The sequence below is a fragment of the Eschrichtius robustus genome, chromosome X (assembly GCF_028021215.1).
Source record: "Eschrichtius robustus isolate mEscRob2 chromosome X, mEscRob2.pri, whole genome shotgun sequence".
Lineage (NCBI taxonomy): Eukaryota > Metazoa > Chordata > Mammalia > Artiodactyla > Eschrichtiidae > Eschrichtius > Eschrichtius robustus.
The window spans coordinates 109,109,201-109,130,899 of record NC_090845.1 but is presented as its reverse complement, the minus strand read 5'-3'; the positions used below and the strand labels follow the sequence as shown (position 1 = coordinate 109,130,899).

Genomic DNA, 21,699 nt, shown 5'->3' with positions numbered 1-21,699 from the left:
GCAAGCATATTAAGGCATGGAATGATTAAAATAATATACCTCAAGAACTGAGAGACGACTGACAAAAGATAGATACACATGTAATATAAGTTAATATTTTGTTTTAAACGATGTCTAGCTGCCTAAGCCTCGCAAAATGAGTTGATGTCAAAATGGCAAGTAGCCACTTTCTGTTTTAAACTAATTTGTGAAAGGACATAAAATGAAGTTTAAAGCTTAGCTTTCAAAGAATATTATGGGTTATGAATTCTATTATCCCATCTAATTTACATACAGAGGAAATGTACTGTAACCTGTTAGAAGTATCTTTAACCTGAAGACTGCTTGCAAAGACAGATAGATAAAACAATATAAAATACAAATTTAAAAATCATTTTAAAGCATGAACACTCATGCTTTTCTATTTTTAAACATTGTTAAACTTTCAATATATTTCTGAAACCTCATAATTTTAAGTTGGAATTTAAAAGTAAGAAAAAACTAAACAAACTGCGCAATTATAAAATCAGCACCAATTTATATATATATATAATTTTATTTAAAATTTAGATCCCTATTCCCACACTCTAATAAGCTGTATAATTTTTGTTTAGAATTTTTCTGCAAACATACTACAATAAGCTTCTTTTATTTGGAGACAAAATACAGTGGCACTACTGGAAGGAATATCACAACATTACATTTTTATCTTAAAGGACAAGCAAACTTTCAGGGTTGATAATGGGATAAGCATGTTTGAGACTGGTTACCTTCTGGCAGTTCACTGCATCTGGGTATTTCTGAAAAGTATAGAGAAGCTCTTGGATTTTAAAAATATCTTAAAATACATTTTAGATGAAAAAATTGTAAAAGTTCTGCTTATAAGTTTACTTTTCTCCACAATTACAATATTTTAAAAGAAAGCTTTGTTGATTGATGTTTCAAGCATTTAAATTTAGAATGCTAAAAACAATTCTATCCTATAATTTCAGGGTAGGGGAATAAACTCATCCTTAACTTTGTTTCTTGGATGTAAACAGAAATCCAGCAGAGGTCATCATTACTTAGTACACCCAGTAAATAAATGTGAGAGGATTCATGTCTGTACCAAATGCCTCTTCAGATTGTTATATTTTCTTTAAAAAAAGCATGAAATAATTGATTCAAAAGCCAACTAACAGCGCATAAATAAAATATTTACTTTCTAAGAAAAACTGTAGCTTATCATCAAATTGTTTACTTGTCCTTTACTTTTTTCAGGCAAACAAAACTGCCCCTCAAATGCACTTGATCTTGGTAAGTATAAGCACGTCATATTCTCCTTAGAGAAAAATCTGTACAGAATTTCACTGTATCTACCACACTTTATTTTAAAATTTCCTCTTCCACTTAGAAAATGACTTCACCACAGATTTAATTGTGTACTGGTATTAAAACATTGACACCCCAAGAACCTAATGAGAGAGAGGAAAAAAAATCTTGTTAAAATTGTCATTCATTTCTTTGTAAAATATATTACATTGATACTTGGTAATATTCAGTTTAATAACATGCTAAAAATCACTTTGAAAAATTCCCCTCTCCTCAGATATATAATTCTAAAATTGTAATTACCATTAACATATAATGAAATAACATCAGGCCTAATCACAATGCTACTTACCTCACGAATATAACTAAAAGCAAAGATCATGTCTCATTTATATGTTTATACACACCCCTAATGCCTAGATAATGCCCTGAACATAGGCACCCGACATCTGTTGAATGAACAAATGAATGTGCTTCTTGACATGCACTTCTGGCACAAGATGTATGGCAAACTCAGTCATTTGCACTGTGAAGTGGTATATAGTTTTTAAAAAGGCATTTGAACGTGCAGACCAAAAACATCCTAAAACAATATAAATATGTAGAAAACAGGAAGCTTTCTGAGTGAATGAACAGGACTACAAATTTTAGGAAATCAAATAAGTAAGGTAAAATCTGAGCAAACAAAGTTATATTGATGCTTTTCATTACATTTCAGTTGGGAAAAGAATGTTAAGTAAAATCTAATAATTACTTGTCACTAACTTAAAAAAGTAAAAGCAGGTAATAAATGGAGCAACTCCCTCTCGTTCATTAAATAAGATATAACCTTCAGTTGTATATACTAAAAGTTAGGCTCTTCAATTAAAATTCCAGCACTTACTATGACAATTAAGTAATATTTTAAAATACTATAATAAACTAGTAAAAAACTGATATTAAAGTCAGAGGTAATGAGCTAAGACTGAGATTACGAAGGGCTATTACTTGTAAATTATTAAACCTCACTTTAACAAAAGTCATAGAACTCATGAATTGTTCTGATCTGAATTGAAGGAATTGTGTATTTTCAGACCAGAAAACAAATCTCTATCTCATTGCAGGCTCATTGTAGTAAATTATCAAGTAAAGTGTTTGGAATCCCCAGTAATGAAAGCAATAGAGAATTAATGTACCCCATTTCTTACCTGTCATCCACCAAAACCACCACCACTACTCACCCCTTGCCCGCCCCCACCCAAGTTTCAGGGTTCTCCTTTTTTGGTTAGAGTCAGAATTTGGGTGATTAGAATGTTTCCACCAAAGAGGCCTAGGTGATACGTGATGTTTAAAGATCCCTTCTAGCCATAACACTCTGTGACTCTGGGTAAAGGAAGATCTAATGGTGAATGAAAGGATAAAATCTTAATTAGCAATTTTAGTGTAGAGTGTGGCATGAAGATGAACTCAAGTTCTTTCCAAACCAAGTGCCTACCTAGAAATGGCCTGAACAGGTTTTTTTTTGTTTTCTCCTGTGTTTGTACAGACTAGGTTATAAGTAGATTCTTCTATTAGAACAGTTAAATTAGCTCAATTATACCAAACCCTTCTTTTACCAATTTTATACTACAGATAATTCTAATAAGTGTCTCAACACAGAAGAATGATATTAGTGATACTTATTCTCTTTCTGTGCTAACATAAGCTACACCTGTTTCTGGTGTTAACATTAATAACCACTTAAGCATATACTTTAAAAGTACCAATAGCAAGCTTTGGTGTGTTGAGACAATACTGGCCCACTAGTAGCAGAAAGCAACCACTGGCACAATGGGATAAACCAATGGTGACACTGTTTCCAAATATGAAACTAAATAAATCATAAATCTAGAATGTTGTATATATGCAACCCCAAACTGATCTGCTCAGAGTTTTCATATTACCACTTCTGAATTACATGGATAACATGTTACGAAAAACACATTTAGGATTTATTTAGTATCTATACTAGGATGCTAGTATCTATAGTAAGATGCTTTGGGTTACTTCACTTAAAATTAGAGAATCTTAGAACTGAGTATAAAAGGATTTAAAGTCCCAATTTTACTATTGTTTTGATGACTCATTTATCATAGGCTTGAGTAAAAACAGACGTAAGCTATTGTAGAAAAGCAAATGAAGATTTTTACATTTAAAAATTTCTATTATTCCACTTCTTAAGTGATTGTTGAGATAATGAGGTAAAGTTTAATGTATACTTTAAAACAAACTAGTATTAACTTAAATATTTATACATGGTCAAAGACAGCTAAAGATACCTGCACTTTTAAAGATATTGAGCACTCAGTTATGTGACTGCTGCCATCATGTGGTAATACTATAAAACTACAGGTACAGACGCATGTGCTCATTTTCCCAATTTTCGGAGAAGCAGCAAAACTATCCTCTTAGTTATAACATATTCAATAAACACAAGAATGCCAAAATTTTTCTATAAATAACAAATAATTATTAGGTCCCTATCTTTGGCCTCACTCAGATTATAGTTTTCCCTAAATGTTAAATGTCAAAAATATACACACATTTACATTGCTGTTCAACTACTGTAGTAACCAGAAGTGAAGAGCACCTTTTTGCAAATCTAGTAAGAGACTAAGGAAACAAATGCCTACAGTTTTCCTGACTTTAGATGAACACATGAAAAAATAAGGAGATCTCTGCCCACATCAATTTTGACTACAGTTAATCATTCCAATTTCTAAAATATTTTTCTTGGTATTTCTTCCACAGTAGAGGCAGCATGAGATTTTTAAATCAAAAGGAAATCAGGTCAAATTACTACTCTGACACTAAAGTTGTATAACTCTGAGCAAGTCACTGAACCACCTCTTCAGTCCAATTTTCTTGAGTGTAAAAGTGGGATCCCACCACCTTTCTTACAAGGTTGCTGATTAGATCAAACTAAATCATGCCTAGCATAGTGTCAGGCACAAAAGTTTTCAAATACTAGCTTCCATCCCTTTTCACCTCAAAGTGATAGTACAGTTGGACTAGAATACAAACCCCTTGAGAGCAGGGGGAGCATCTTATTCATTTTAGTACCAATTTCCAACTCGATAAACTGCGGAATTAATGCATTTCATCATATCTGCTTGAAAAGATCCTCTTTTATTCCTCATCACAATCACTACCTAAATGTTTTATTTAACGAACTGGAAGATACATACTGCTAGATTATAAGGGAAACCACATACTTCAATAGGCACTTAAACTACAGACTTAAGGGTAGGCCTAGGTCACCTAGGTAACTCAAATTACGGTCTTGTTAGAGATGCAGAATGTCAGGCCACACTTCGGACCTACTAAAGCAGAACCTACATTTTAATAAGATCTCCAGATGATTCATATGCACCTTAGAGATTGAGAAACACTGGTTTAAAGGATCCCAAGGTGGCTTGTCCAAAGATTTCTATACCCGCTGATCTATGAAATATTTGTCTTTTAGCTCAAATAGCTGGCCTTATTAATATAAATATGTTAGCATGAGTTAGTTTGTCAAAATTCTTCCAAGAGCTATCTGAAAGCAGATATGAGGCAAGAAGAGGGCAAGGAGAGAATGGCAGAGATAGGGGCACAGAAGGCAGGCCTCAGAGGATGATACAACAGTCACGTGAGGCAGGAGGTGTTAGAAAGAAGGAGCATAAATGGGTAGACACTGAAAAGTGAGATAGAAGGGCACTTAACCGATTTATTAATTTGACAAATAAAACTAAACACCTACTAAGCTAGGCAAAACTCAAAATGAATAAAATCTTCACTGCCTGGAGTTCAGTCTATTGAGTGAAGTGTAATATCTTATTTCACTACACCAATCTGGTAGTTATCAAAATAGAAGTATATACAAAGTGTTATGGGAACTGAGAATAAAGTATCTATCTAAAAAGGTTAGGAAAAACTCCGCAGGTAATGTCCAAACTGACTACTGAAGAAAGAATTCACTACGAGGAAAAGGAAAGGGGCAATTCTGACAGAGAGAAAAGCTTTTACAAGGTCATGGAGTCATGAAAGAGCATAGCGTGTCTGAGAGAAACTATAAGATTTGAACCAAGGCATTCTCAGGGAGAACATGGTAAAAGGGACTGATAGAAGAAACAGAATTGACAATACCTAGCAATAACCAATTATCTCAATCCCCTTATCTTTATTACCAAAGCCTCTGTTCAAGTTCTATTTTTCACCATGCCTTCATATTATGATTATGACTATTATGATTATTTTTCTTCTCATTCATCCTATCCAAGGAAATCTTTCTGAAACACAATTCTGATCATGCTGCTCCCTCATTCAAAATCCTTCAATACGTAACTCAAGCCTACAGGAAAAGTCCAAATTCCTTAACATATCACGTCCCAGTTGGCCAGGGATTCAAAGGCACTTTGAATCTGTTACCACCACTGCATAACCCCTCCCCAACCCTACCCCGAAATCCTTCCTGCCTGCCTCTTTTCCTCCTGTCCAGTTGTTTTTATCCATTCTCAATGTATCGTCCCAGCTCTTCAACCTCAGACTTAGGGACTGCCTATTACTTTTGATTTTATAATCTTGAGGCATATTTAAATTAAACCTACTGATTCATCCATAATTGAAGCTGGATCAAAGAAATCAGGCTTAAGTTCTGTTCTCTCTCGTCTGTTCTTTGATGGTGGCTAAGGGAGAAAAAAGGAAGTTAGTTGACAATTGTCATATCTATAATAAGCCAAACAGTAACTGAAAATATTGAAATTATCATTAAGTGTTCACATGGTCCATGTAATTGCAATTGTACCCTACAATATTTCAAATTCTATATATTCAAACTACAGACTGTTTAAACATGCAAAACCAATTCATTCATGGAAAATTATTCTTAAAGATGAAAACTGGAAAACCAATTTTTTGTTTTACTTTAAAAATGTCTCTCTCAACTTTCAAGATACTGAATTACGCTATTCTGAAGAGAAGCCATATTTAATTATTTCTTCCCTTTAAGGAGAATACACCAAGGTATACTGAGAAATGGAATCAGAAGACCTGGCTTATAATGAGTCTCAGCTTTACTGCTTACTAGTTTTGTCTCCTTGGATAGGCTGTCTAAGCTTCAATATCCTCAATGCTTTCAACCTACCTCACAAAGCTGAATGAGCTGTGTGGCAAAATGAAATATGTACAAGCATTCTGTATACAGTAAAGTCCTAATTGTATATATGATGTAATTATCAAAGAATATACCCTCATATATATTAAATTTCCAAGTTTAAGTATTTTACTTTATTATCTGATATGGAAGTTGATCTCAATAACAGGGTAGATCATATTAACAATGTATTATTCTGATAATGGTAAAAAGATGGCAAATTATAAGGTGATATTATACTTAGTACACTATTAAGCAAAAAAAATCCTTTAAATCTATGTATTCCTAAATTAATCTGAAAGTTCATCATCTTAAATTAGGTCCTAACACCCCCCACTAACCTCACCCTCTTCCTCAATCCCTTCTCACGTATCTAAACTCCTGGCAACTATTTTATTTAAGAATTTTGCAAAACTTACTTTTCATAGCAAGTATTTCTCTCTAGTAAATATCCAACTTAATTTCCAAAAAATCTAAATAGAAAATCCTACAGAATCATTGTATCTTACCAAGTCTATATCCATGGTGTCGAAATCCATCCCCTCATTAAGATCTTCAATCCTCCCTTCTGAGGACATCATAACATCTTCAACAATTGGCTCCTCATCATCTTCCATTAGGCTTGTACCACGCCGACTAGAGAAATACAAAACAAGGTCAAGATCTGAACCAAAGTTGTGACTATTAATATACTGGCAGCAACTATGTGGCTCTGTCTATTCAAGTGTAATGGAAAATGATGGAATTAAAGGTCAGGGAAAATGATTAGGCATTGATCATGTCATCAATGATGTCAAAACCCCAATGTTCACTTGTCTAAAAATGCTAAGGAGTTATGTTTTTTCGATATTACTTCAATATATTTAGCTTGATAGTTCTGATATCCCATTTAGAAGCTCAATGAGAATTTCCCACATGGGAACAGACAAGATACCTCAAATCCTTTTTGAAAGTAGGCAGGGTACAAATTAATAAACAAGTATAAAACAGAGACCAAAGAAATGGCATTTTCAGAATACATATATTTTCATGAACATATAATGTTAATTTTACCCATCACTCACTCACTCACTCAGTACCTAAAATGTACCAGGCACTCACTCACTCATTCACACAGTGCCTACTATGTGCCAGGCTTCTACTGTGTCCTATGGATGCAAAATCAAAGATGAATAAGACATGGTTCCTGCCCTCAAGGAGCTCACAGTCTACTCTGGGAAACAGAGATAATTAATTATGACAAAGTGTGATAAATATTTCAAGAGAAATATGCCTCTAGTGTTATAAAGATATACTGAAAGAAGAGATTAATTCTCCTTCAGGAAGAAATGAGCAACATTTATGCTGAAACTTGCATTCTGTATCCTATAAAACTCAAAACTGAGACATATATAGAAAAGTAAAATAAAAATTAAGACCAAAAATTCTGTTATCACATTATTAAAAGGAAAAAACTCAAATTTCAAGTTCACAAATTAGCCCAGATCAGCATAAAAGAGTCAACATAATAGTGAAATTGAGGGTGACTTCTTATTCCCCAGTTTGGCTAACATTTCCTTCTTTTCTCACTCACTTAAAGATTCCACCTCAAAAATCAATTATTTATTGAATGCTTGCTTACAATTTACACGATACCATGTTGAGTCTTAAAAGATAAAGATAGCAAGACGTGATGTCTAGTCCAAACTACCTGGACAAATATGTTGACAATGGTCCCTATTTCCCAAGAGTTCTGGATAGTAAGTGACAATTTTACTATATTTGGTGGAGGCAACTGTGAAGGGGATATGTGTGCTTTGGGGACCATATATTATAGAAAAACAGAAATTCATTCAGCACTTCATTTTAAGTATAAGAAAGATATATGTGATACAAACTATGAGAGAGAGAGAGAGAGAGAGGGAGGGAGAATTTGGAAGTGTTTTCAGTTATAGGGCAGATACCATTACAGAACAATTGTTGTAAAACAAAAATATTTTAAAGTCTCAGGCAACAGAACACTTATGGTACAACAACCAAAAGGATCTTCTAATAATAATTATTTAACTGGGATAATTTCTTAGTCACCTGAGGAAGTTTATCTCTAAGAAGAATTAAAACTAACTACAAACATTGTATCTATATGAGACGATGGATGTTCACTAAACTTATTGTGGTCATCATTTCAGGATGTATGTAAGTCACATCATTATGCTGTGCATCTTAAACTTATACAGTGCTGTATGTCAATTTTATCTCCATAAAACTTGAAGAAAAAAAGTTAATCCATCAATCTACAAACAAAAGAATAATGATAAATGGTACTGAGTAATGAGATGCTGTGGAAGATCTTGGGCACCAGTGGGAAAGTTTTCAGGGGAGACATTAAGGACCAAATGATTGCATGGCAGAATTCTGAAGTGTTTGGACTGGTGACTGGTCAGAAGCTAAGAAATCACTTGTTGAATTCAGCATGAAATAAGAACATATATTAAAGGGAATGTGGCTATAGAAACAGAATAGGGGACAGAATCAAGGGATAGTATAGAGAATGACCATATTAGACATACTCGGATCAGAATCTATAGATGTGATAAAGTATACCTTGTCTGTAGAGGTTCTTAACACCACTACAGATAACTAAAGTGAATTTAAATAGACTACCACTCATGTGGTAAATGATCATTTCTTAAGAAATATAGGTAAAATTCTCATCATTCAAAAACCAATAAAATAAAACAAAATATAAATTTAAAAAAGGTAACAATTATTATCTCCCAGCATTAAAACATATACCACATTATATTACAAATACAAAGCTTTCAAACTAAAAAACTTAATCAGAATCATCAGATCTTCCCCCTTTGTACCAGTCATCTAAAGACTGCTTATATGCCATTTCTTTTGGAGCCAAAGCTAATAAAGATTTATAAAACTCTCATACAGATTCCAGTAAAAACAAAGTATTTGAAAATTAAACTACAATTTTTTTTAGCATTGGACATTTACTCATTCAATGAACATTTACTTAGTACTTTTTAATGTGCTGAGCACTAACAGGAAACGAAAGTAGTCCCTATTAAGTGGTACAAACTATTATGTAAAAATAAGCTACAAGGATATATTGTACAACACAGGGAAATGCCAATATTTTATAATAACTATAAATGGAGTATAACCTTAAAACCTGTGAATCACTAAATTGTACACCTGTAACTTATATAATATTGTACATCAACTATACTTCAATTAAAAAAAGAGAAAGAAAGAAAGAGGTCCCTGCCCTTAAGGAGCTCACAGTCTAGAGAAAGGGACAAATTCATAAACAAATTACAATACAATGTGGTAAGTGCTATAAGAAATAGGAGTATACATAGTGTTATGGGAGCATAGATGACACCACAGCTTCACATAAGGTGACACCTGAGCTTGTTCTTTTATGATGATTTTACCAGTTGCCAGGGAATAGGATATGATACTAAAATGTAGGCGGGGGCCATATTTAGAAAGATCTTGCATGCCATGAGCTAAGGAGTTTGAACTGTATCTTGCAGGCAATGGGGATCCATGGAAAGGTTTTAAGGAAAAGAGTTACATTATCAGATTTTTATTCTAGAACAGCAATTCTTGATGGCAGTGTGAATGATGGAGTGGTGGTGAGGGGAGTGAGGGAAGGGGCTGGTGAGAGGATAAATGGGAGATTTGAGGGAAGAAAACGAGTTAGAAAGCTAATATAATAGTTCAGGTGAGAGATGAGGGCCTGAACTAAGGTAGGGATCAATTAAGATGTAACAAAACTGAATTTTTAGCTATAGTTCTGTGTACCAAAATAAACAAGGATTCATATTTAAACTTTTCCAACAGATCAACCTACGATCAGTCCTTTAGCTAACTAGTTAATATTTAACTTTAAAAGTTTTTTTTTTCTGTTGGAAAGACCAATTTTTAGTTCCTTGATTATTTCAGCTTAGTTACTCTAGAGAGTTTGCTGAAATTTTTAGATAAGGCACACATTAAAATATGTTAAAATGAATTAGTGAACTTCCTGTACTCAGACAATAAGGCACTCTCACTTACATGGCATGCTGAAGATTAGTTCGCAGTTTAACATAGCTCATTGCTGCTCTCTCCTGCTGTTGCCTTGCTTCCTCTTGTTGTCTTTGAGCTAACATCCATGTTACCTGCGTGCTTCAAGGAGAATTTTATTCTTCTTTTAACTTAACTTTTTTCTATGTAATTAATAAAGTTATAGTACAGAAAATGATCAAATGTACTTACTTATAATCAAGAGGAGTTTGATGATGTTCAGTCTGCATTGGATAGACACTCATGAAACTGTCCTCAGGTCGTAATCTTTTAGGCTCTCTCATAATTGTTGAGGTGAGTTGTGGTGTCTGCATCATAACTGGGGTGTGCAGTGTTTGTTCTCTGCTTAGCCACATACTGTCACTACTACTGCTTTCTTCAGCTGAGGAAGAAAATTAACAGCAATGAAGTTCAGTCACTAATTTTGATTAACCAAGTGTCTGATACAATGTGTTCAGGTCAAAAAACATCTGTTTGCTTTCCACATGCTAGAGCTTGGAACAGAAGGATACAAAGGTGTGTAAGGTGCAGTCCCTGCCATACCTTTACAGCCTAGATGTGGAAAAAGAAAACACAGGCAATTATAACACAGTGTGGTAAGTGCTAAAAGAGAGGGAAGCACAGGTAGAATGGGAACAATGAGAGGGATCAGAGCCAGCTACCCAGAAGTTACTTCTGACTACAGTAGATACTGTGTGGACTGTGAAGTCTCCTAGGCAGGGGGGAGGACATAAGCAAAAGCACCGAGGCATGAAACAACAATGACTGAACCATACTAATTTGCTGATATTCAGCAATTTTTGACCTGCAAAAATGGTAATTTCATATGGTTCAAACTAAGAGTTTAGTACTCCTGGAGTAGACAGCAAAAGGTAAGGCTGAATAAAGAGACAGGTATCAATTTATGCAAAGTCTTATAAGCTGTGCTAAGGTGACAGGAACTACTGCTGAAGGTTTTACGGGAAGCAATGTGGTGAGTTACATGTTTTAGACAAAGTATGTAGTGGTAGTGTGGAGGGTGGACTTAAGAATATAAAGACTAGTAAGCAAACAGGCCACTTAGGAGGTTAACTGTGTAGACCAGGTGAGTTAGAGGTTCAGAACGTTTTAAAATTTATAGTGGCATGCAGGGAATACATCTTTTAATTTGATAACTTTTCTATTTAAAAAAAGGAAATTTTGGGCTTCCCTGGTGGCGCAATGGTTGAGAATCTGCCTGCCAATGCAGGGGACACGGGTTCGAGCCCTGGTCTGGGAAGATCCCACATGCCGCTGGAGCAACCAGGCTCGTGAGCCACAACTACTGAGCCTGCGCGTCTGGAGCCTGTGCTCCGCAACAAGAGAGGCCGCGACAGTGAGTGGCCCCCGCTTGCCACAACTAGAGAAAGCCCTAGCACAGAAACGAAGACCCAACACAGCCAAAAATAAAAATAAATAAATAAATTTAAAAAACAAAAACAAACAAACAAACAAAAAACTCCTTTAAAAAAAGGAAATTTTATTTTAACTTGCTATCAAGCCCTAACTATTTTAACTGGTCAGGGACACTGTAAGAGATATTTCTCCACAGACTGGGATGTTGGGACTATATGACCAATCAAGTCCAAATCTAAGTTACAAGTTTAAGTTACAAGTTACAAGTTTATGCATTTATATTATTGGACAAAAAGTACTAAAACCATTAATCCATGTGGCAATTTAACAATATGGCCCCTAAAAAAATAAATAAAATTAAAATATGGCCCCCAAATCTTTGACACTCCTCACATTAACAGGTGGGGGATGATGTCCCATTCCCTTGAATCTGTGCCCTGTGATTGCTTGGTCCATAGAATATGATGGAAGTTATGCTATGCCAATTCCTGGCCTTAAGAAAATGGCAGCTTCCAGAGTTCTTGTCTCTTGAGACAGTTGCTCTTGGAGCCCAGTCACATGCTGTGAGGAAGCCAAATAGCCACATGGAAAGGACATGTGTAAGGTGGTCCTGGCAGACAATCCCGCTGAGGTCCCAGCTGACAGCCAGTATCAGATACATCTGTAAATGCAGATGCCTCCGTATGATTCCCGTCACCAGCCTTTGAGTATTCCTAGCGGAAGCACCAGACATCATGTCCCTGCTATGTCGTAAGTTTTGGGGGTAGTTTGTTACTCAGGAATAACAGCTGGAGCAAATTTTGGCAACTATGCTAATTTGTTTAAAGTTTCCTAAGGAGAGGAAAAAAGTTCCCAGACCCATTTTGAACCAACCCTGGAGTACTAAGAGTCCAAGAGATTCAAGTGTCATAATGTATTCTTAACCCTAAGATTATAGACAGCAACTTGTATTTCTATCAAGTTCTTTATGATTAATGCTCTTCTTCACAGAAATTCAAAAGTTGGGACCTCTCTGAATCTGTTGCACCACTTAAACTAGATGATTTGATCTCTTAGGTAATGATTAGCTCTAAAATATTGAGTCCATATCCCTATACATAGAGTATAGTGCAGTGATTTAAAAGCAGGTGCTCTAGGGCTTCCCTGGTGGCGCAGTGGTTGAGAATCTGCCTGCCAATGCAGGGGACACGGGTTCGAGCCCTGGTCTGGGAGGATCCCGCGTGCCGCGGAGCGGCTGGGCCCGTGAGCCACAATTGCTGAGCCTGCGCGTCTGGAGCCTGCGCTCCGCAACAAGAGAGGCCGCAATGGTGAGAGGCCCGCGCACCGCGATGAAGAGTGGCCCCCGCTTGCCGCAGCTAGAGAGGACCCTCGCACAGAGATGGAGACCCAGCACAGCCATAAATAAATAAATAAAATAAAATAAAATTGAAAAAAATAAAGCAGGTGCTCTAGAGTGAGACTGCCTGGCTCTGCTACTTAATATCGGTGTGACCTTAGGGAAAAGTTACTTAGGTTAACTTCTCCGTACCAGCTTTCACATTTGAAAAATGAGTATGTACCTAAAGAGTTGTAAGAACTGCATTTATGTATGTAAAATGCTTAGAACAGTACATGTACACATAATTGGAGGACACATTGTTCAAGATATTATTTAACAACACATATCTCAAATTTAAAAATAAGGTGACCCTTAATGACAATTCAGTCATTAAGGTTTACGGTAATCATAAAGGACAAATATAAAGAGAATAAACTATACTCTTACTGAGTGCAAGCTGCATGCCTTCAACCACTTTCCGTTTTCCTGTAGATGGCTTTGATTTTTTACTCCGCACAGTTGACCCCCGACTGCTGATTCCACTAATGACTGACATGGTGTCATCATCACCACCAGCTAGCAAAGAATTTCGGTATGACATCAGTGGAAGCCACACATCTTCTCTTCGGAGTGACATCTGAAAGGTCATGAACTTTTCCAAGTAAACATACCTTAAAAAGGAGTAGAAACCATTAGCTTTGATACATTAAATTGACATAGCTTTTTTTTTCCTTTTTGTTTATTCCTATAGGCTCACACACTATAATGGAACATACAATGATTTAATGAGAGTTAAATAAAAAGTAAATTAGAATGAAAATAATGGTTGATGGGTCTACATTTCCTCAAAGCATACAGTAACAACTGAAGGATTATTAGTGTTCTCTTTCTCGAGACGTCTCTGTTCTATCCTAACTTTTACAAGTCCTCTGTTAGAAGAACAAACCTGAGTCATATTTCTGGAAAGAGAATTGGATTTAAAAATTACACAACTTGGGTTCTAGTCCCAGTTCTACCAACCCCTAGCTGTGTGAGCATAGGCATATTACTTCACTACTCAATCTAAGACTCATCAGTACATTGATGAACAATTTTGTCTCTATCAAGATTCTCACATTAAATGAAATAATTCATAGCATTTCAGCTTATTACTTGTTGAGCATCTATGTCCCAGGCAATGGGGATAGATACAGAGGTCAATCAGATATGGTCCCTACCTGCACAATATTTTCAGCCTGATGGAAGTCATACATCTACCCTTGGATTCAAGTATCACAAGGATTTTATGACATATATAATATAGCAATCAAAAATCAACTAACATTTGTGTGACTACTGTGTGCTAGGCATTTTCCTCTTGGGTTCTTTAACTTTACTCTTACAGTCTTGTGAGGGAGACATTCTCCCCATTTGACAGATAAGGAGAGAAAGGATAAGAAAAGTTAAGTAATATATCCATGGTCATAAAAATGAGAAAGCAGTATAACCAAACCATGATTCAAATCCCAGGCTTTTGACACTAAGAGTTCAGTGCTTTATTGTGTAAATTATGCTTCACACAAGTTTCATCAACTAACTGTAAAGTGCAAACCAAATTTTGCTGTCATAATAATGGCTAATTCGAATCAATTCAGAATTACCAGTTTTGAACACCATAAGAGAAAGGATAGGAGAGATGAGTTACAAACATACTGCTTAGTGTTAGTTGTATATATTGTAAATATATTTCAGCTACACACAGTAGTACAGTACTCATCAAAGTGTGGTCTGGAAGTTGGCTATTAGTCTGAGAACTTACCAGCCTGACACAAGATGTGCAGTCTGAGCCAAAATATACTCACTAGTTGAGAGATTTACAACTATGTATCCACCACAAAGCTTAACAGAACATTCCAGATAAGTAGCCCTCCCTGATGCTATTTCCCTTTGTCCTCTTTCCAGCCACAGAGGTTGCCATTAACCTGAACTTGCTATTTTTTGTCCCCATTTGTAATGTTTCAATACCTACTTGTCTGTAAACATCATAGCACCATTTTGTACTTAGCTTTTTGCACTCAACATTATAATTTTAAAATCTAACCATTTTGGAAGAGTGACGTCAGCTAACACTATGGTGGCAATCATTTTCCAATAATGTAAGTGTATCAAATCAACATGTTGTACACCTCAAACTTACACAGTATTATATGTCAACTATATCTCAATGAAGTCAGAAAAAAAAATTTTTTTAAGATGAACGAGATCTGAGGGTCTAATGTATAACATGGTGGCTACAGTTGATGATACTGTGTACTTAAATAGTACCATATAATTGAAATTTGCTAAAAGAGTAGAGCTTAAGTGTTCTGATCAAAAAACTGGTAAATATGTGAGGTGATAAATATGTTAATTGACTTGATTATGGGAATCCTTCCACAATGTATATGAAATCATCATGTTGTATACTTTAAATATATTACAATTTTATGTGTCAATTACAGCTCAATAAACTTGAAAAAATTTTTTAAGATTTTAAAAGCAGATCAATTGGATTGTGTGAATCTTATTTCAATCCCAATTCAATCAAATAAAAGTCATTGATGACATCTGATACTAGAAATTTGAACAATTAAATGGGTTTTTAATGAAATTAAGGAATTGTGTTTACTTTTTAAAAATCTAACCATTTTGACCACTGTATAGTATTCCATTGTATATTAATCTATTGATACCATTTTCTAGTTGACAGATGTTTAGTCAGTTTTGAGTTTTTCCCTATTCAAACAATACAACAGTCAAATACTTTAATAGTTATCCTTCTACACATGTGTAAGAGTTCCCCTAGGGTATCTACCTATGAATGGAATTACTGGATCATGAGGTAGGGAGAATCTTAAACTTTACTAGACATTGCCAAATATCTCCAAAGTGGTCTTGTACCAATTTACTCTGCCACCAGCAATGTATAAAAGCCTCTATTGCTCCACATCCTTGGCAATACTTGGTGTTATCAGACGTCTTAAGTTTTGCTAATGTGCTAAGTGAGAAATGTTTGTCTTTATTGTTTTAATTTTTATTTCTCTAATTAATAGTGTCAATGCAATTTGGGGGGGCGGGGCGGGGGGGCGCACTGCACAGCTTGTGGAACCTTAGTCCCCTGACCAGGGATTGAACCCGGACCCTTGGCACTGAAAGCGTGGCGTCCTAACCACTGGACCACCAGGTAATTCCTCAATGCAATTTTTAACTGGGATAAATTTATATATAATAAAATGCACAGAAATTAACAGTAAAGTTGGATCAGTTTTGCAAATGAATGCAGCCATGTAACCCATACACCTATCAAGATACAGGACATTCCCATGACCCTACAGAGTACCCTGTATCCCTTTTCCCATTCAGTCTCCCCAACCCCAAGAAGTTAACCACTATTGTGATTTCTATCACCGTTTTGTCTGCTTTAGAATTTCATATAATATCTATACAATGTTTTCTTTTTAAAGACTTTTTGACGTGGACCATTTTTAAAGTCTTTATTGAATTTGTTACAATACTGCTTCTTTTTTATGTTTTGGTTTTTTGGCCGCGAGGCATGTGGGATCTTAGCTCCCCAACCAGGGACTGAACCTGCACCCCCGGCAGTGGAAGGTGAAGTCTTAACCACTGGACCACCAGGAAGTCCCCAAGATCTATACAGTCTTTAAAAGCAAAATACTGGTGGGCTTTCAGAAGACATTACCTATGAGTTATTCATATTCTTCTGTCTTTTTATACCTCAAAGCCCGGGGTTGGGGGGTGGGGGTGGAAGAGATGAAAGAAGATTTTGAGACTTTAATTCCATTTGTTGGGCTCTCTTAGAACGTAAGTCACCATTTTAGAAGACCAAACCATAAAAGTATCCTGTTTAAATGGCCTGTTGAGAACAGGACTTGTAGTTAAAGTACAAAGATAAAAGAGGGGGACTTCTACTTTCCAGTGTAGTCACGGCTCAGGACACAGACTAAGATGCTCCTGATGGATCAGCGATATTATTATCTGTTAAATGCTCCTTCCTTAGTTAGGCTGAGCCAAGAACTCAAATAGGAATACACAAAGCATTCCAGTTACACCTCTAAAGCCACAACTACACTGTAAGGGGAACTCACAGAATTAAAATGGAGTATTATGCATAAAACAGTTATAATCCTTAAATTATAAAATTTCTGAAGTATAAAGTTTTTTGTGCATTAATGCAATCCTACAAATCTAATCTAATCTGAGAGGGAAACCGAGTATAACAATTAATCTTTAAGAATTCCAAAACAAAATTAAATGGAGTATTTCTAGCAAATACATACACTGTTCTTTTGTCTTGTCGAAGTAGTTTAGAAGAAAATTCACTGAGAATATCAAGAAATGCCAAATTTAAAGGTGGATGGCTCTCTCCTTGTGGATTAGGCTCTTTAAAAGCAAATTCTATGCCATCTCTGCAACAAAAACAACAACAAAAAAAGACAAATATTTAAAGGACTACAATACAAAATTGAATAACTTAGGGAATTTCTCTATACTTTCATCCCACTACTAAGATGTTTCCCTTGTCATGCATTTAATCTGAGGAATAGAGAGAATAAGGAGGCTATAGTGCGAGAATGAGCAAATATATTTACATTTGATGCCACTTTTACTGTTTGTTTTGGTTTTTATTTTTATTTTTTGGCCGGTGGGGGGGGGGGAGTGGGGGGCATGCTGCGCCACGTAGCTTGCAGGATCTTAGTTCCCCGACCAGGGACTGAACCCTCGCCCCAGCAGTGAAAGCGCCAAGTCCTAACCACTGGACCGCCAGGGAATTCCCAACTGTTACTTTCTTTAAAACAAAACAGACACACACATACACACACCAGCTGGTCTTTATTTAAAATGTGGTTTGGTATATCTACATTCTCTCCTCAGTTCTCTTTTCCATAGAAAATAACCCAAATCCTTTCACATAATGATCAGTACATTTTCTATATTTTTCAAGACACAAAGGAGATCAACTATAACACACAGGATCAACTTAAAAATAATGACTCAAGACTATCTGTAATGACCCACTGAAGAGTAAAGTTTAAAAATTAAACTCCACTCAGGGCCCACTTTATATTTATTTAACAATAAATACCTCTATTAATCAAGACAACTACCCAACATTATATATATATATATGAAGTAAATAATATATTACTTCTCAAAATAATTACTACATGTGTGGTCCTTAAATATTACCTAAAATTCTCATCCAAAGTATTAAAAGGCATAAAAAGAAATTTGAGACTTTTAGAGCAAAGTGAAAAGGAGAGAGTAAATTAAAGTTGAGGAAGGTATAGGACTAACAAAGAGCAGAACAATTTCTGAAGGGAGACATTTAACACTTCATAATTAAGTAAGCAACAGGAATTTTAAAAAGACACAAAACAGAGCTTTCAATGAAACAGAGCCCAAGCCTCTTGACTTCTCCAAAGGCAAGGCTCTTTATCCACAATAAAGACATAAAGGGTATTAATAACCACATGTTGGTTATGTTAGAGCTCTAAAATATACTTAAAAGTATAATTGATCACTAAATTACATGCCTAAAATAAAATCAGATGATTTCCAATTTTGATAAGGCAAAGAAAACATGCAGACAAAATAAAGATTGTGGCTCAAAACAAGAGAAAAGGTCACTACAAAATAGAGAACAGAACCAGAAACAGAAAACTTGAAACAAAGAAATCAAATCTCAAAAAATTATCTACCCAGCAAGAGAGATTACGACAAAAACTGTTAAAAGAGATTCTATAATACCTGATGAATATATGTTGCTTTTCTTCACATAATTTATAAAGATTTCGTATGGTTTTAATTAAAGCAAAGACTTTTCTATAAAAGGTGTTTTAGTCCCAATTCATGTGTTAACAGAGATAGCACTATAACTGGTTCTTAAGAAAGGAGACATGCCACAGATTTGTAAACAATTAATAAAGCATCAATTGAACTTGGTTATTCTAAACAAAGGAGCAAGATACAAAAAAAACTTCATGATTAACAAACAGAAGAGCTGAATAAAATATTTGGAAATTACTTGTGTAGCATAGCAATGGCCTCTCTCGTTTTCAACTGATCGAGTCCAAAAGTTAAAGCAAAACGTCGAGCAAGTTCTTTTATGCCGCTGAATGTTGAGGATGACCTATCAAAATTATAGCCATTTTCCTGTATCATTTCATTAAAAAGCTGTTTGGAAAGAAAGAAAGCACGTTAAAGTTTTTTAATAACTATGGATTATTAACATCTAATTTAAAAATACTACATTTTATATTTAAAATATACTTGATGTTCTATAAATAAGGCATTGTACTTCATTCTAAAACATGGATTTTTAAAAACATGATACAAATGACCAAAATTGTAGCACTTCATATATTCAGACTAGAGGTAGTTATTGACATTAGAAACTCCTTAGATTAGTTATGACAGAATTCTTTTCTGCCGGTATTAACTGGATATTAAAATAGCATATAAAAATATAAAGAAAAAGGAAACCAACTAACAACTATGCTCTTATTGACATTTAAATGATGGATGTTCACATCAAGAACTTTCATCATAAAGCAAAACAAAATACAATCTTTCAACTATCAAGCTGCCAAGATTTTTAACAGATAATGGCTACTACTTAAGAATACAGTGCAACGGGCACTGATCTGCTGGGAACATAAACTGAGATAACCTTTCTTTCTACAGAGCAATCTGGCAATGTGTAGTGAAAGCTTTAGAATTTTCATGCCCTTTGAGTAAGTAATTGTTATTATCAGACTTTATCCAAAAGGAATGATAACAGTAATATTTGTATACAATACATAAGTACAAAAATGTTTGTCTTAGTGCTATTTATAATGGCAAGAATTGTAAAAAACCTCAACATCAAACGAGAAGAGATCTTGGTTAAATTATAGTCCCTCTATAAAATGGAATACTACACAGGCATTAAAAATGCAGAGGAAAGTATTTAACGGCATGAAAGTGTTCAGGATTTATTAATAGGAAAAATTCAGGATTTCAAGACAATGCACAATATGATTTTTTATTTTTGTAAAATAAGATTTCATGTAGGCATAAAAAAGATTAGGAAGGTAAAAATTAAAACATTGTTAAGTGAAAAAAATTAAGGATAAGTTGTATTTTTTCTAGTTTTCCTATAATATTTTCTAAAGTTTCTACAGCAAACAGCTATTATTTTACAGCAAAAGTTATTTAAATGCTGCCTTTAAAACCTTTTAAATTCTATTAATTTTAATAAAGAATATCAAAATATGCAAATGAAATTAAGAACTTTCATACCTAGATCTCTAAAAAGCAAGAAAGTTTATCAAAGTGAAATGGGTTGGGTTATGTTCTGCATGCATTTGGTCTCTACAGACAAAAGTAAACAAAGCAAATGATTTTTGCCTAATTAAACATGCCTTGACACTGCCAAAATGAAAATGACTGGTGCATTTTGATTATAAGGTTGATAAATGCTCATTAAAATACATGTGCAAATGTACAAAGAATAAAGTAAAATTCACCTGAAACCTACCAAAGCAAGTTAACCACAGCTAACATTTTGGTGATTATTTTTTCCAAATAGGTACACAGAGATGTGCACAATTTTATAGAGATGCTATACTGCAATCTTTTTTTTATTCTCAAACTATATATTGTAGAGATCTTTACAAATTAATGAATACAGACCTACACCAATTTTAAGCGCTACACAACAGCCACTGCAGAGAAATACTACACAATATATTCATCTAATATCCTATTGACAGGCATTTGGATTATTTTCTAATTTCTTGCTATTATAAATAACTTTGCAATGTATAATCTTCTACACTCATTTTTGCAAACTTATCCTATTTACCACTGTGGATGAACTTCTAAAAGTAGAATTGCTGCCTCAAATGGCATACACATTATAAATTTTGACATATATTGCCAAACTGCCTGCCAGGAAGGTTGAACCAATATACCTTGCTGACAGAACCTGTTTCTCCCATACCTTAGGTGGCTATAGGTTTTGCCAATCTTGCCAGTCTCAAAGCAAAAAATGATCTCACTTGTACAATGTCTACTAGTGAGACTGAGTATTTTTCATTTCCACTTTCATGAACTGTCTATTGCATCCTTTGCCCAGTTTTCAACTGTTACCTTGAAAACTATTAAGTGCTTATTTTGTTAGCCTAAACCTGGTACTCTTCATGTCTTACCTGTTGCAAACTGAGAATAAGGGTCTTTGCACACTGAATTTTGTCTATCTGCCTTGTTTTACTCATTGTTTCTTTGATGATATCGCCATAGTCATTATAATACTAGAAAAGAAATTTGTACAAATTAGGTCTTTGTCTCTTAAAACTATTGGACAATAAGACTAATTTTAGGTTAGTCACATAAGCATATCACAAGAATGTTATTTGGCTAGAATTATGCCTTCAAAGACACGAAAGAATGTTACTAAAACTTCATTATAATCTTTAAA

The 21,699-nt window shown here is 34.7% G+C and overlaps 1 protein-coding gene across 3 annotated transcripts in view; it reads right to left on the bottom strand.

The window, feature by feature from the left end:
- Nucleotides 1–500: 500 nt before the first annotated feature.
- The window catches only part of STAG2 (STAG2 cohesin complex component), a 116,746-nt gene continuing 95,547 nt past the window's right edge, over nucleotides 501–21,699 (bottom strand). For 2 of the 3 annotated variants that reach the window (XM_068532751.1, XM_068532752.1), the window contains exons 26-34: nucleotides 21,431–21,532; nucleotides 19,264–19,412; nucleotides 17,516–17,644; nucleotides 13,647–13,870; nucleotides 10,700–10,889; nucleotides 10,499–10,609; nucleotides 6,952–7,078; nucleotides 5,898–5,975; nucleotides 501–1,433 (exon numbers count right to left, since the gene is read on the bottom strand). In XM_068532751.1, coding sequence (XP_068388852.1) covers nucleotides 1,410–1,433; nucleotides 5,898–5,975; nucleotides 6,952–7,078; nucleotides 10,499–10,609; nucleotides 10,700–10,889; nucleotides 13,647–13,870; nucleotides 17,516–17,644; nucleotides 19,264–19,412; nucleotides 21,431–21,532 — 1,134 coding nt within the window. In that variant the 3' untranslated portion in view covers nucleotides 501–1,409. The remainder of the gene's footprint in view (nucleotides 1,434–5,897; nucleotides 5,976–6,951; nucleotides 7,079–10,498; nucleotides 10,610–10,699; nucleotides 10,890–13,646; nucleotides 13,871–17,515; nucleotides 17,645–19,263; nucleotides 19,413–21,430; nucleotides 21,533–21,699) is intronic. The other variant, XM_068532753.1, reaches the window with a different exon arrangement.